The following is a 15165-nucleotide window of genomic DNA, read 5'->3' on the forward strand; positions in this document are numbered from 1 at the left end:
GAAAGAGATGCCAGCATATTTATGGAATTGAACGCGCATGGCTGATGGGAGAGCGTAGACCATGAACGTCGCTCGACGACTCTACTATTTTAAGATTCATTAATTTTTGCACACATTTCTCTACTAGTTTGTCACTATCGCCATACTCCTCTTGCAGCACGGCTATGGCATCGTTGTAGCATTGTTCAGACGAAGTAAATCCCGCTATCGTAGCTGCAGCTTTCCCTATCAACGCCTCGCTTAGGAAGTTAAAATTTGCCGCTGTTGATAATTTTTGATTTTCATGAACCGCTAGCTTGATCTGATCCCAGAATGGCAACCAGTTTTCCAGACTTCCGTCAAACTTGTTTATCTCGAAAGCCTTTAGTTTAATGCCATAATGACCACTTTCATTGTTTTGAACGGGTCGCGCGGTGCCCTCGCTGCTGGGTTGATTGCTTTGCGCTAGCTTAAAATAGGTAGAAAGAACGTAATCCATCTCTGCTAGTAGCGTTATGGCCTTATCGTCGTACTCGATTACGCTTTCAACATCCTTTTGCATATCATGTTGTTGTTGTTGTTGTAGCGATAAGGTTGCTCCCCGAAGGCTTTGGGGAGTGTTATCGTTGTGATGGTCCTTTGCCGGATACAAATCCGGTACGCTCCGGTACCACAGCACCATTAAGGTGCTAGCCCGACCATCTCGGGAACGATTTATGTGGCCACATTAAACCTTCAGGCCATCCCCTCCCTCCCCACCCCCAAGTTCCATGAGGAGCTTGGGGTCGCTAGAGCCTCGTCTGTTAGTGAAACAGGATTCGCCACGGATAGGTGAGGTTGACAATTGGGTTTGGAGAAGCTATATATTGCGCTGGCAACCTGAAAGGTTGCGCTACACACCCCTTGAATCTGATATTTTAGTCGCCTCTTACGACAGGCATACCTACCGCGGGTATATTCTGACCCCCTTACCCGCTGGGGTTTTTGCATATCATCGAGCTTTACAGTGTTTCGTACGGCTTCATCCGCCCTTTAGAGGTTGGAATGAGCATTTTTCAATCGCTGTATGAATATGGTCAGCTCTTCCTCTACTGTAGCTGGACAACTTGAATCGGACAAAATTGTAGGTTTGATTATTTTTAGATAATCGTTGGCCGCGTTACATAGCTTAGTAACTTGCGTTCGGCATGATGCTCGGACTACCGCTTCCATAATCACTTATCAATTCGATTTTAATTAGGTTTTATTAAATTCAACCGATCGCTAAGTCCGACTGTCCCGGGTTTCGGCACCACGAAAAAAATGATTTAAATAAAAACGCGCTATTTCGTAAGATTCCCGATTTTAGACAGTCTCGGTGAACTATTTAATAAGAACTAAATTCAAAAGTAAATTTACGTAGGTAAGTAGATTTGGTTGAGTACATAGGCACCAGTAAAAGAGAATAGAGTACAATGAGTGAATTGAAGAATGCAAATAACTAAGGAGATATGTATATATGTCAAGCTATTGAGTGACAGAATTCTGTTATATATTTAATTTTCTACATAAGGACACTGTACTTAGTAATTTAACAATGATTCATAAAATAGCTCTATTTCTGTTCCCACCGACTAACAATCTCTCCCAGTTTACTGCTGTTGAGAAAAATGAAGTCAAAGAACATTGTAAAACTTTGCTTGAAAGGGTTATAAATGAAGACAGTTTGATAAACAATGAAAACTGTCAGCAGAATTCTCTTTCAAACGAAAAAGAATGCCTATTTTCTGGATTTCTCCAGCCTCAAAACATACCTAGTAGTATTGACCCAGTACAACAAGAATTGATGCTATATGAAAATATTTCAGAGGTCATGCACAACGATTTTGACGTTCTAAAGTGGTGGGAGTTTAATAAACTTAAATATCCTCTGTTATTCCAGCTAAGCCGAAAAATATTTGCTACTCCTGCTAGTAGTGCCCCTTCAGAAAGAGTATTTTCAAGCGCCAAGCAATTACTTTCAGATAAGCGTAGTTCCCTAGGGTTTAACCCGACATGTGTTGAAGAAATTATATTTTTACATATCAATATGAAAAATATTTAGAACATATATAAAAAAAACTTGCTTGCTTAAATAGTATAAGTTAAATCTACTTAGTTAAAGAGATATTAATATCTAACATAAGAAAACGCATTAATATGAAAAATAAATAAAATCCTAAAATGGCACATTTATGCACTTTAGTTATAATAATTGGATTATACACGGGCAACAAGTGTACATGTTTATAATTCCTAAAAATTCACCAAACTGTAGTTGTATACACAAGTACACCTGCGATACATGTAGTACTACTGAATATACAAGAATATACTGAATATAAAAGTTGTACTACACAAATGCGTTGACGCCATTGGTTGTAGTTGTGCTGCATGAGACGAGACCGTGCAAGTACTTGTATATTTTGCTACTCACAGCCTTTTGTATGCATACACATAAGTTATCATGCCAGTGAATGGAATGAGTGCTTGTACAAAATTTGTGTGAATGTATTCATAGGCATATTTTTGTGCATTCATGCAGGGGTCTAGTCTCGAGATATAGCCCAAAACGTGGACCCGGGTACTCCTAGAATGTGTTTATACAATATGGATATCAAATGAAAGCTGTTGATGAGTACTATAGTACAGGATAATTTTCATACAACTGGGAGGCTAGGGTCTCGAGATATAGCCCAAAACGTGGACCCGGATACACTTAGAATGTTTTTTACATTATGGGTATCAAATTGAAGCTGTTGATGTGTGCTATAATAAAAATTAAGTTTTACACCGCTGAGTGACTAGGGTCTCGAGATATAGGCCAAAACACGGACCCGGATACCCCTAGAATGTGTGTGGATATCAAATGAAAGCTGTTGCTGAGAGCTCTAAAGTTCATTGTGAAATTCGATTTAGTCGCATCAACCTGGCAAAACTGATAAATATGCATGCGAAGCCGAAATAAAGACAAGAATTAATAATACCCACATACCTATTTACATACGTCCTATTCGATTTGCCTAAAATTTCGTATATAAATTTGCCTATATTAGTACTTACGATGCTTTCTTCCGGGAAGTATACCAGAGACGGACTAGGACTGGGATTACGACTAGGACTGAGACTGAGACTCGGAATGGGATTGAAAAAAAATGCATACCACATCATCGAGCTTTACAGTGTTTCGTAAGGCTCCATCCGCCCTTTTGAGGTTGTAATATGGTCAGCTCTTCCTCTACTGTAGCTGGACAACTTGAACCGGAAAAAATTTTAGGTTTGATTGTTTTTAGATAATCGTTGGCCGCATTACATTGCTTAGTAACTTGCGTTCGGCATGATGCTCGGACTACCGCTTCCATAATCACTTATCAATTCGATTTTAATTAGGTTTTATTAAATTCAACCGATCGCTAAGTCCGACTGTCCCGGGTTTCGGCACCACGAAAAAAATGATTTAAATAAAAACGCGCTATTTCGTAAGATTCCCGATTTTAGACAGTCTCGGTGAACTATTTAATAAGAACTAAATTCAAAAGTAAATTTACGTAGGTTAGTACATTTGGTTGAGTACATAGGCACCAGTAAAAGAGAATAGAGTACAATGAGTGAATTGAAGAATGCAAATAACTAAGGAGATATGTATATACATATGTCAAGCTATTGAGTGACAGAATTCTGTTATATATTTAATTTTCTACATAAGGACACTGTACTTAGTAATTTAACAATGATTCATAAAATAGCTCTATTTCTGTTCCCACCGATTAACAATCTCTCACAGTTTACTGCTGTTGAGAAAAATGAAGTCAAAGAACATTGTAAAACTTTGCTTGAAAGGTTAATAAATGAAGACAGTTTGATAAACAATGAAAACTGTCATCAGAATTATCTTTCAAACGAAAAAGAATGCCTATTTTCCGGATTTCTCCAGCCTCAAAACATACCTAGTAGTATTGACCCAGTACAACAAGAATTGATGCTATATGAAAATATTTCTGAGGTCATGCACAACGATTTTGACGTTCTAAAGTGGTGGGAGTTTAATAAACTTAAATATCCTCTGTTATTCCAGCTAAGCCGAAAAATATTTGATACTCCTGCTAGTAGTGCCCCTTCAGAAAGAGTATTTTCAAGCGCCAAGCAATTACTTTCAGATAAGCGTAGTTTCCTAGGGTTTAACCCGACATGTGTTGAAGAAATTATATTTTTACATATCAATATGAAAAATATTTAGAACATATATAAAAAAAACTTTCTTGCTTAAATAGTATAAGTTAAATCTACTTAGTTAAAGAGATATTAATATCTAACATAAGAAAACGCATTAATATGAAAAATAAATAAAATCCTAAGATGGCACATTTATGCACTTTATTTTGTTATAATAATTGGATTATACACGGGCAACAAGTGTACATTTTTATAATTCCTAAAAATTCACCAAACTGTAGTTGTATACACAAGTACACCTGCGATACATGTAGTACTACTGAATATACAAGAATATACTGAATATAAAAGTTGTACTACACAAATGCGTTGACGTCATTGGTTGTACTTGTGCTGCATGAGACGAGACCGTGCAAGTACTTGTATATTTTGCTACTCACAGTCTTGTACGCATACACATAAGTTCTCATGCCAGTGAATTGAATGAGTGCTTGTACAAAATTTGTGTGAATGTATTCATAGGCATATTTTTGTGCATTCATGCAGGGGTCTAGTCTCGAGATATAGCCCAAAACGTGGACCCGGGTACTCCTAGAATGTGTTTATACAATATGGATATCAAATGAAAGCTGTTGATGAGTGCTATAGTTCAGGATAATTTTCATACAACTGGGAGGCTAGGGTCTCGAGATATAGCCCAAAACGCGGACCCGGGTACCCCTAGAATGTGTTTATACAATATGGATATCAAATGAAAGCTGTTGATGAGTGCTATAGTACAGGATAATTTTCATACAACTGGGAGGCTGGGGTCTCCAGATATAGCCCAAAACGTGGACCCGGGTACCCCTAGAATGTGTTTATACAATATGGATATCAAATGAAAACTGTTGATGAGTGCTATAGTACAGGATAATTTTCATACAATTGGGAGGCTAGGGTCTCGATATATAGCCCAAAACGTGGACCCGGATACACCTAGAATGTTTTTTACATTATGGGTATCAAATTGAAGCTGTTGATGTGTGCTATAATAAAAAGTAAGTTTTACACCGCTGAGTGACTAGGGTCTCGAGATATAGGCCAAAACATGGACCCGGATACCCCTAGAATGTGTGTGGATATCAAATGAAAGCTGTTGCTGAGAGCTCTAAAGTTCATTGTGAAATTCGATTTAGTCGCATCAACCTGGCAAAACTGATAAATATGCATGCGAAGCCGAAATAAAGACAAGAATTAATAATACCCACATACCTATTTACATACGTCCTATTCGATTTGCCTGAAATTTCGTATATAAATTTGCCTATATTAGTACTTACGATGCTTTCTTCCGGGAAGTATACCAGAGACGGACTAGGACTGGAATTACGACTAGGACTGAGACTGAGACTCGGAATGGGATTGAAAAAATGCATACCACCCTCTGGTACTGGCAATAAGAGATGAAGAAGAAGGAGAAAAACTTGAGAGAAAAGAAAAGAGAGAAGGAGACTGAGAAAGAGATAGAATGAGACGAAGATGGTGATGAAGCGAAAAGGCGGTGCGACACCTCCCAGTTGGAAAGGTTGGCCACATCCCTAATTGTTGCAAAACAAGTCTGAAATTACAGAAGGGTTGGAGAAACTGATTGAAATTTGAGCAATTATGAAGCGAAAAAGACGGAGGGAGGAGAGAATCAAAAGATTAGAAAAAGTGTAGAGGGGTAGGGCAGAGTTAGACGGAAAAAGCTTATTAAAATGTATGCAGATAGGCCAAATTTAGAGCAGAACAACGTCTGCCGGGTCTGCTAGTTAAAATATAAAATAGATGTATATTACTATTAATTAACCGTGAAAACAATGTTCAACAACACATACATTTAGGCGTATTTAAATAAAAGTTTTTATAAAATATAAAAGTGGTTTCAACCACTATAGGCAGCACCTGGGGGAAAGATAAAGAAACCAAGTACAAAGCAATTGGCCTGCTGCTCATGTAGTACGCGTCACCAGTTTGGTCGCCCCGTCTTAAAAATACATACCCGAAAAGGATGCAGCCCTGTCAAAATGTTGCAATCAGGAACTGCTACGGAATGTATCCTTATGACCCCCCAAACACCACCTACATAATGAGGACAAAGAGCTCAACATTAAAGAGCACAACGAAATGCTGAACAAGCACAAGAAACATCTCCATAAGCACTTTGACGAGATCCAGCACCTGCCAACAAAGCCAGATTGATCCAGACAAACGTAAAAAGGCCTTAAGCAAAATCCACACAGAATCGGTAAACGTCTTTGCCAGGACGCGCCCGGTAAACCCTGTTATCAATATACAATATCCTACAGTAATTCTATACGACAGCATGACACTCTTAATACAGGGCTAAAAACATCAAGAGGGGTATCAAAAGACGCGTTTGGGATCCAGGAACGCGAATCCGAAAGCGGAGGTAAAAAATGTTAGGTCTGTCAAGAGATATTTGCAAAATAAATTGAAAATTTTCATGTGGTTGTTGTAATTTTGAGGATTTTGTTGTACCCACAAAAAAAAATTATGAACATAAGTGTTTTGGGCGGATATAGTTTTGATCTCCAAACCGGTGTTGGACCCACCCAGAGTAAGATAATAGTCTAGTTGAGGGGTCGACTGCTAATACGCTACCAAAAATATCGAGAGACGTGTTAAACGACGCGTATTGACATCAGTATCAAGAATCCGAAGGCGGAAAATAAGAATTTTAACTCGTTCAAAAGATATTAACGAAAAACCGAAATATGACCCGTGGGTGCCTCCGTAACCGGGGGTGCGCGGCCGAAGGCCGCCAACGCAGAAAGGTGTTCTGCGCAAAAATACTATAGCTCCCACTCCGGAGGTATCAGCGGGTCTTTTTTCGGTTTTTCGTTAATATCTTTTGAACGAGTTAAAATTTTTATTTTCCGCCTTCGGCTTATTAATACTGATGTCAATACGCGTCGTTTGACACCTCTCTCTATATTTTTGGTAGCGTATTAGCAGTCGACCCCTCAACTAGACTATTACCATTTTTTATAAGCGCAGTAAGGTGTTCTGCGCAAAAATACGGTAATAGTCTAGTTGAGGGGTCGACTGCTAATACGCTACCAAAAATATTGAGAGAGGTGTCAAAAGACGCGTATTAATCTCGAGAACAATAATCCGATGGCGGAAAAGAAAAATTTTATCCATGTCCGGAGATATTTGCAGTTGAAGTTGGCGATTTCCATGTGGTTGTTGTTGTGTTAGTACCCCCAAAAAAAATTGTGCATCACCGTGGCGGTAGCCACGGTTACACCACACACCCGGACTTGGCATGGCGTAGCCCAGGGTTATTTTTTATAAGCGCGGCCGAAGGCCGCCAACGTAGAAAGGTGTTCTGCGCAAAAATACTATGGATCCGACCCCCGGTTTCGGAGGTACCCGCGGGTCTTTTTTCGGTTTTTCGTTAATATCTTTTGAACGCGTTAAAATTTTTATTTTCCGCCTTCGGATTATTAATACTGATGTCAAGACGCGTCGTTTGACACCTCTCTCGATGTTTTTTGACGCGTATTAGCAGTCGACCCCTCAACTAGACTATTACCAAAAATACTATGGATTTCACCCACGATAAGACGATATTCACACCACGATAAGACGAGGTACCATATCTGATATTTTTTTATAATAATTGTTAATGAGCCTGTACAGAATACAAACCACTATTATTAAAACCATAGCCACTGGTCCCACTATTTCTTTTCACATTTTATACTTACGCCCGGTGTTTGGTGAACCCCATCTGCAACAATGTCTGCAATGGTGTTAGATGCTGTTTTGATATTCTAGTTGGGGTTGGATTCTTTCGCGGGGGGAGCTGGGCCATAATTGTTAGTTTCTTTTTAAGGAAAAATTACAGACCACGCCGACGTGATTGATAACTGTAAATCGTTGCAAGAAACTTCTCTAACCAACGGAAATACGTATGAACACAAACCACTCCAAAATTCCAGTAGTGAATGATATTTAGGGATGAAACGGTATTAGTAAATACAAGCAGTTATCGATATGTTTGTTGCGATACCAAACATTTTTTGTCATTAGGCAAGGTGCACACGGGGCTAAGCGTCATAGACGCGTATTAGAAGTTGCAAGGGAAATCTGTATTCTTAGATGTCGAGCACGTGTACTTGAATGGAGAGCTGCACACGTAGCGAACGCTGGGTGACAGCGACAAAGCATGAAAGCTTCATGTAGCTAAGTACGCCAGAAAAAAGGAAGAACAAGATGTTTGTTCACTTTTCTTTGTATGCAAATTTGTGTTATTAGTTAGAAAATGTTATTTTAGTTAATAAAAGTGCGTGAAAGGTATATTACCAAAGCGAAAAAGAGCATTCAACACCACAAAAGCTTGGCTAGACATTGTTGAAGCGATTAAAAGGCCAAAAAGTGTTGCCGGCCCTATGCACCGACATATTGAACACCCTGTCAAAACGCTAAAAATTAGCTATATTGAACATCCTGTCAGGCAGTTGATAGACGTGTCTCTGTCCAGTGAAAGAGCGATCAGCTGACACGTTCTTACGGAAAAAATTAAAATTGTTTTGATTTCTACGTTCCGGGCTACGTACGTACGTGCATTGAACGTTGGTGAGTTTTCGTTTACATTGCACATTCATAAGATAGGTCGTGTCAGCTGACACGTTTCTTGTACGGAAGTTCGTGAGTAACTGCAGCTTAAGACAAGGCTTTCCCCTATCCCGCTTCCCAAGCCCGTCTGTTCGATGTACCGGAGCGACTCGCGATTTTTCCCGACCAAGGACTGCCATTTCAGTGCAACTCCATTTAATTTGTTGCGTCCCTCCCACAAATCGTCATCCTTCCAGCAGCTCCTTGCAGCGGGACTGCTCCATATTCTCTTGCTCCGGGAAGGTATCGAACCCAATTCGTGTCCGTCTTCGGACCCCGGTCCTGAGAAATGGTTTTGCTGCATCTGCCGGAAAAGAATCTTTTTAGGACGGTCATACTCTTGTCAGTGAGGCTCTTATAAGGGATGGTTGCATCGGACAGGTTGTTCTGGGCTACACCCCAAAACCAGACGTCCACGTTACTACTATAAATCTTTTGTGGCTCCTTGCTGTTCACGTCCTAGGACGTCCCGTAGTCTGTGCCTTAGCGCTCCCCCCCCCCCCCCCCCCCTCAAACCTTCCAGCAGCCCCGCAGCTCAACAAGCCACAACATGTACCCGCTGGTGCTCGCGCCCCACGGCGTCACCAACTCACACGGCTGCTCCCACTCATACCTACAATCTCCGTAGTAGAGAAGGGAGCATCAGCCCCTGCCCCCGTCTCCTTTCCAAACCTCTTTTTCGGCAGCAATTTTGTAGGTCAGGGAAACAGACTCTTAGTCCCTACCTGCGTTTGCACCGTTTGCCAGCACAGAATATATACGTTTGCGACATCCGCCAAATGCAGCTCCTGCCATGGACGGTGCCACTTTCCTAGATGTTCTGGTCTCCGCGATGGCAACCCCCACGGGTTTCATTGCGCCATGTTGTCAGGCCGCATACCCAAATACACCGGGTACCCCAATGTCTACCCAAGGACGTCTAGTCCCAGGGCCTCAATAGCAATCGCTTTCTGGCCTTCCACAACCCAGGCATAGTCACCCGTCACTTACTCCGTCGTTTGACACCTCTCTTGATATTTTTGTTAGTGTATTAGCAGTCGACGGCTCAACTAGACTATTACCAAAATTTTTATTTTCCGCCTTCGGATTATTAATACTGATATCAAGACGCGTCGTTTGACACCTCTCTCTATATTTTTGGTAGCGTATTAGCAGTCGACCCCTCAACTAGACTATTACCATTTTTTATAAGCGCGGCCGAAGGCCGCTAATGCAGTAAGGTGTTCTGCGCAAAAATACTATGGATTTCACCCACGATAAGACGATATTCACACCACGATAAGACGAGGTACCATATCTGATATTTTTTTATAATAATTGTTAATGAGCCTGTACAGAATACAAACCACTATTATTAAAACCATAGCCACTGGCCCCACTATTTCTTTTCACATTTTATACTTACGCCCGGTGTTTGGTGAACCCCATCTGCAACAATGTCTGCAATGGTGTTAGATGCTGTTTTGATATTCTAGTTGGGGTTGGATTCTTTCGCGGGGGGAGCTGGGCCATTATTGTTAGTTTCTTTTTAAGGAAAAATTACAGACCACGCCGACGTGAATGATAACTGGAAATCGTTGCAACCAACTTCTCTAACCAACGGAAATACGTATGAACACAAACCACTCCAAAATTCCAGTAGTGAATGATATTTAGGGATGAAACGGTATTAGTAAATTTAATTTAATTTAATTTAATTTATTTATTATTACGGCTGTTTAGGCCTAAAACTTAAACTACTAAGTACAATTCATTATTATATCATTTATTTCTATTGAATATGCTGTTGGAATGCCATGTGATTCCGATCAGCATATTTACTGGCGTAACAAACGGACGAGTCTGGGAACCAGTCATTTAAGGAAGGTTGGAAAGGATGTGTTTCCAATCCTCCAGGGCTCCCAGCTTAAGGCAACAAAATTTGGAACTTATATTTTCAATTATATTTGTATTTTAAGCTGTCGGAATGTATTGGTCTCCGATCAACACAGCTAAACATGTCTTTGGATGTTGGAAATTGAAGTGTACCCAATCACCCCTCAACTTTGTTTAGTAAAGACGCTGTCGGAACGCATGAAGATTCCGATCAGCACATCTCAAAATATATTGGGAGGTTGAAAGGACCTGTTTCCAATCCCCCTGCCCCAACTTTTGTTTGACCTTATTTTGGTTACACATCATATAATTTTATTGTTATATTAATGCTGTCGGAATGCGAGTGATCCCGATCAGCAACAGTAAATATAGGCTAAAAATACCGAATTCCAGCGAAATTTGTTGTTGGAACTGTCTGGAGTTACAGGTGGCGACTGATTTTCTTTTCCTTAGGGCCGGGTGCATTGTATTTTGCTGCTACCAGTATTACCATTCCCTTTTCGCGCTCCAGTATCGGTATGTCATGTAAAAAATAAAAGAAAAAAAACTTTATCTTATTGGAAGGGTTTTACAATGCTCCAATAAACTTTTTTTAAAGGTATTGAAGTTATTACTACTTTTTATGTAATTAGGAAGTTCATTGAAATATTTCAGGCCCTTATAAAATATATGTTGCTTGTCCACTTCTGTTTTGAAAAGAGGTAATCTAAAATTATTGTTTTCTCTGATTACGTATGAATGTGCATCATTTACATATCTAAGCTTTTCGCTGAGGTATGTTGGTAATTTACCGTGCTTAATATTAAATACAAATTTCATACTGTGGTAGAATATGAGCTGTTTTATACTCAACAAGTTTAGTGCTTCTATCATGTTGTTAATGGGAGTATCATACCTCATGTTTAATATAAATCTCATAGCTTTATTTTGCATAACTTGTAGCTTATCTACCTGAGTTACATTGGCCATAAAGAATATTGTGGGACAATATATGAAATGCGGCTCTATGATGGATTTATACACTTTCAGTTTGTATTTTCTACTGATAAATTTGCATGACCTTTTCCAAAAACCAATTTTCTTGCCTATTTTGGCAACTATATAATCAATATGATCATTAAATTTTAATTCATTATCAATCTGAAGCCCTAAGTACTTGAAAGTTTTAACTTCGTTAATGTTTGAGTTCATTATTTTTAGCTCGATATTACAAGATTCCTTATTCATCGCTCTAGATATGACCATAAAATGGGTTTTATTAACATTAAGTTTAAGCTTATTGTTACAAAGCCACCTGTATAGGGTGTTCAAGTCTTCCTGCATTTTGCTCCTAGCTAACATGATATCAAGTTCACTTACTTCGAGCAGTGCGTCATCCGCAAACAGCCTTATTTTACTATATTTTAGCGCCGAAGATATATCATTTATATATATGTTAAATAGGACCGGTACCAAAACCGATCCTTGTGGCAATCCAATTCCTGTCAATACCTCTTCCGAGACAACCGACTCAATGGCTGTTTTTTGTCTTCGGTTACCTAAAAAGCTCTGAAACCACTGCAGCTCGTTGCCCCTAATTCCAATTGTTTCTTTTCTTTTGATTTAGTTCTTCTTTCCAACTCGATATTACATAATTTAAAGCCGTTTCACAAGAGCGGCCTTCTCTGAAACCGGATTGTTCTTTAATTAGTATTTTATTTATTTCCAAGTAACTTATGAGCTGATCTTTTACTACTGTTTCTAGAATTTTTTCGATATTCGGCAACGTGTTGATCGGTCTCAGATCTTCTGCCTTTAATGAATTTTTTACCTTCTTTATTGGCACTATTGTTGATATTTTCCATGCGTGAGGCACTATTCCCTCTACTAATGATTTATTTATGATATCCGCATAGAAATGTCCCATGTATGACACCGAATCCTTAATTACTCCTTCTGATAGTAAATTTGTTCCTCCGATTTTATTAATATAAGCAGTTATCGATATGTTTGTTGCGATACCAAACATTTTTTTGTCATTAGGCAAGGTGCACACGGGGCTAAGCGTCATAGACGCGTATTAGAAGTTGCAAGCGAAATCTGTATTCTTAGATGTCGAGCACGTGTACTTGAATGGAGAGCTGCACACGAAGCGTACGCTGCTTGACAGCAACAAAGCATGAAAGCTTCATGTAGATAAGTACGCCAGAAGGTAATAGTCTAGTTCAGGTATTAATCTCGAGAACAATGATCCGATGGCGGAAAAGAAAAATTTTATCTCTGTCCGGAGATATTTGCATTTGAAGTTGGCGATTTCCATGTGGTTGTTGTTGTGTTTGTACCCCCAAAAAAAATTGTGCATCACCGTGGCGGTAGCCACGGTTATACCACACACCCGGACTTGGCATGGCGTAGCCCAGGGTTATTTTTTATAATCGCGGCCGAAGGCCGCCAACGCAGAAAGGTGTTCTGCGCAAAAATACTATGGATCCGACCCCCGGTTTCGGAGGTACCCGCGGGTCTTTTTTCGGTTTTTCGTTAATATCTTTTGAACGCATTAAAATTTTTATTTTCCGCCTTCGGATTGTTAATACTGATGTCAAGACGCGTCGTTTGACACCTCTCTCGATATTTTTGGTAGCGTATTAGCAGTCGACCCCTCAACTAGACTATTACCCGCCAGAAAAAAGAAAGAACAAGATGTTTGTTCACTTTTCTTTGTATGCAAATTTGTGTAATTAGTTATAAAATGTTATTTTAGTTAATAAAAGTGCGTGAAAGGTATATTACCAAAGCGAAAAAGAGCATTCAACACCACAAAAGCTTGGCTAGACATTGTTGAAGCGATTAAAAGGCCAAAAAGTGTTGCCGGCCCTATGCACCGACATATTGAACACCCTGTCAAAACGCTAAATATTAGCTATATTGAACATCCTGTCAGGCAGTTGATAGACGTGTCTCTGTCTAGTGAAAGAGCGATCAGCTGACACGTTCTTAGGGAAAAAATCAAAATTGTTTTGATTTCTACGTTCCGGGCTACGTACGTACGTGCATTGAACGTTGGTGAGTTTTCGTTTACATTGCACATTCATAAGATAGGTCGTGTCAGCTGACACGTTTCTTGTACGGAAGTTCGTGGGTAACTGCAGCTTAAGACAAGGCTTTCCCCTATCCCGCTTCCCAAGCCCGTCTGTTCGATGTACCGGAGCGACTCGGGATTTTTCCCGACCAAGGACTGCCATTTCAGTGCAGCTCCATTTAATTTGTTGCGTCCCTCCCACAAATCGTCATCCTCCCAGTAGCTCCTTGCAGCGGGACTGCTCCATATTCTCTTGCTCCGGGAAGGTATCGAACCCAATCCGTGTCCGTCTTCGGACCCCGGTCCTGAGAAATGGTTAGCTGCATCTGCCGGAAAAGAATCTTTTTAGGACGGTCATACTCTTGTCAGTGAGTCTCTTATAAGGGATGGTTGCATCGGACAGGTTGTTCTGGGCTACACCCCAAAACCAGACGTCCACGTTACTACTATAAATCTTTTGTGGCTACTTGCTGTTCACGTCCTAGGACGTCCCTAAGTCTGCGCCTAAGCGCTCCTCCCCCCCCCCCCCCCCCCCCAAACCTTCCAGCAGCCCCGCAGCTCAACAAGCCACAACAAGTACCCGCTGATGCTCGCGCCCCACGGCGTCACCAACTCACACGGCTGCTCCCACTCATACTTACACTCTCCGTAGTAGAGAAGGGAGCATCAGCCCCTGCCCCCGTCTCCTTTCCAAACCCCTTTTTCGGCAGCAATTTTGTAGGTCAGGGAAACAGACTCTTAGTCCCTACCTCCGTTTGCACCGTTTGCCAGCACAGAATATATACGTTTGCGACATCCGCCAAATGCAGCTCCTGCCATGGACGGTGCCACTTTCCTAGATGTTCTGGTCTCCGCGATGGCAACCCCCCACGGGTTTCATTACGCCATGTTGTCAGGCCGCATACCCAAATACACCGGGTACCCCAATGCCTACCCAAGGACGTCTAGTCCCAGGGCCTCAATAGCAATCGCGTTCTGGCCTTCCACAACCCAGGCATAGTCACCCGTCACTTACTCCCAGAGTGACGACATCTCCCCTTATGCACTTCAGAATTCTGCAGTTAAAATATTTTATATATGAGTGTTTATTTAATTAAAGAAAAAAGTTAATTGTTACATTTTAAACTTAATGCGTCAAAGTATATCAATTGAAAGATAAAAAAGTAATAAAGAAGAAGATAAAGAATATTCTGGCAACACAGTTGCCAGATGTATATATAAATAATTTATTCTCGTGGCGCTGCAATCTCGTTTCATACATAACGTTTTTCCCTACTCTGCAAGGGCTAACGTGAGTATCCGACTGGTGCCCTTCTCTGTCTGGTTGATCGCCGTGTAATTTGAGGTATCCTATTTGTTTCGGGTGTTGTACGCGGTGTCGATGTAGAATTTTG

General features: G+C 40.4%; 1 protein-coding gene across 3 annotated transcripts in view; it reads right to left on the reverse strand.

Annotated features, from left to right (window-relative positions):
- Positions 1-8168, reverse strand: part of Epp (Ecdysteroid phosphate phosphatase) — a 162950-nt gene extending 154782 nt beyond the window's left edge. For all 3 annotated transcript variants that reach the window (XM_067760418.1, XM_067760417.1, XM_067760416.1), the window contains exon 1: positions 7929-8168. In XM_067760418.1, the coding sequence (XP_067616519.1) occupies positions 7929-8035 (107 nt within the window). In that variant the 5' untranslated portion in view covers positions 8036-8168. The remainder of the gene's footprint in view (positions 1-7928) is intronic.
- Positions 8169-15165: the final 6997 nt, after the last annotated feature.

Source organism: Eurosta solidaginis, chromosome 1 (assembly GCF_040869045.1).
Source record: "Eurosta solidaginis isolate ZX-2024a chromosome 1, ASM4086904v1, whole genome shotgun sequence".
NCBI classification, from domain to species: domain Eukaryota; kingdom Metazoa; phylum Arthropoda; class Insecta; order Diptera; family Tephritidae; genus Eurosta; species Eurosta solidaginis.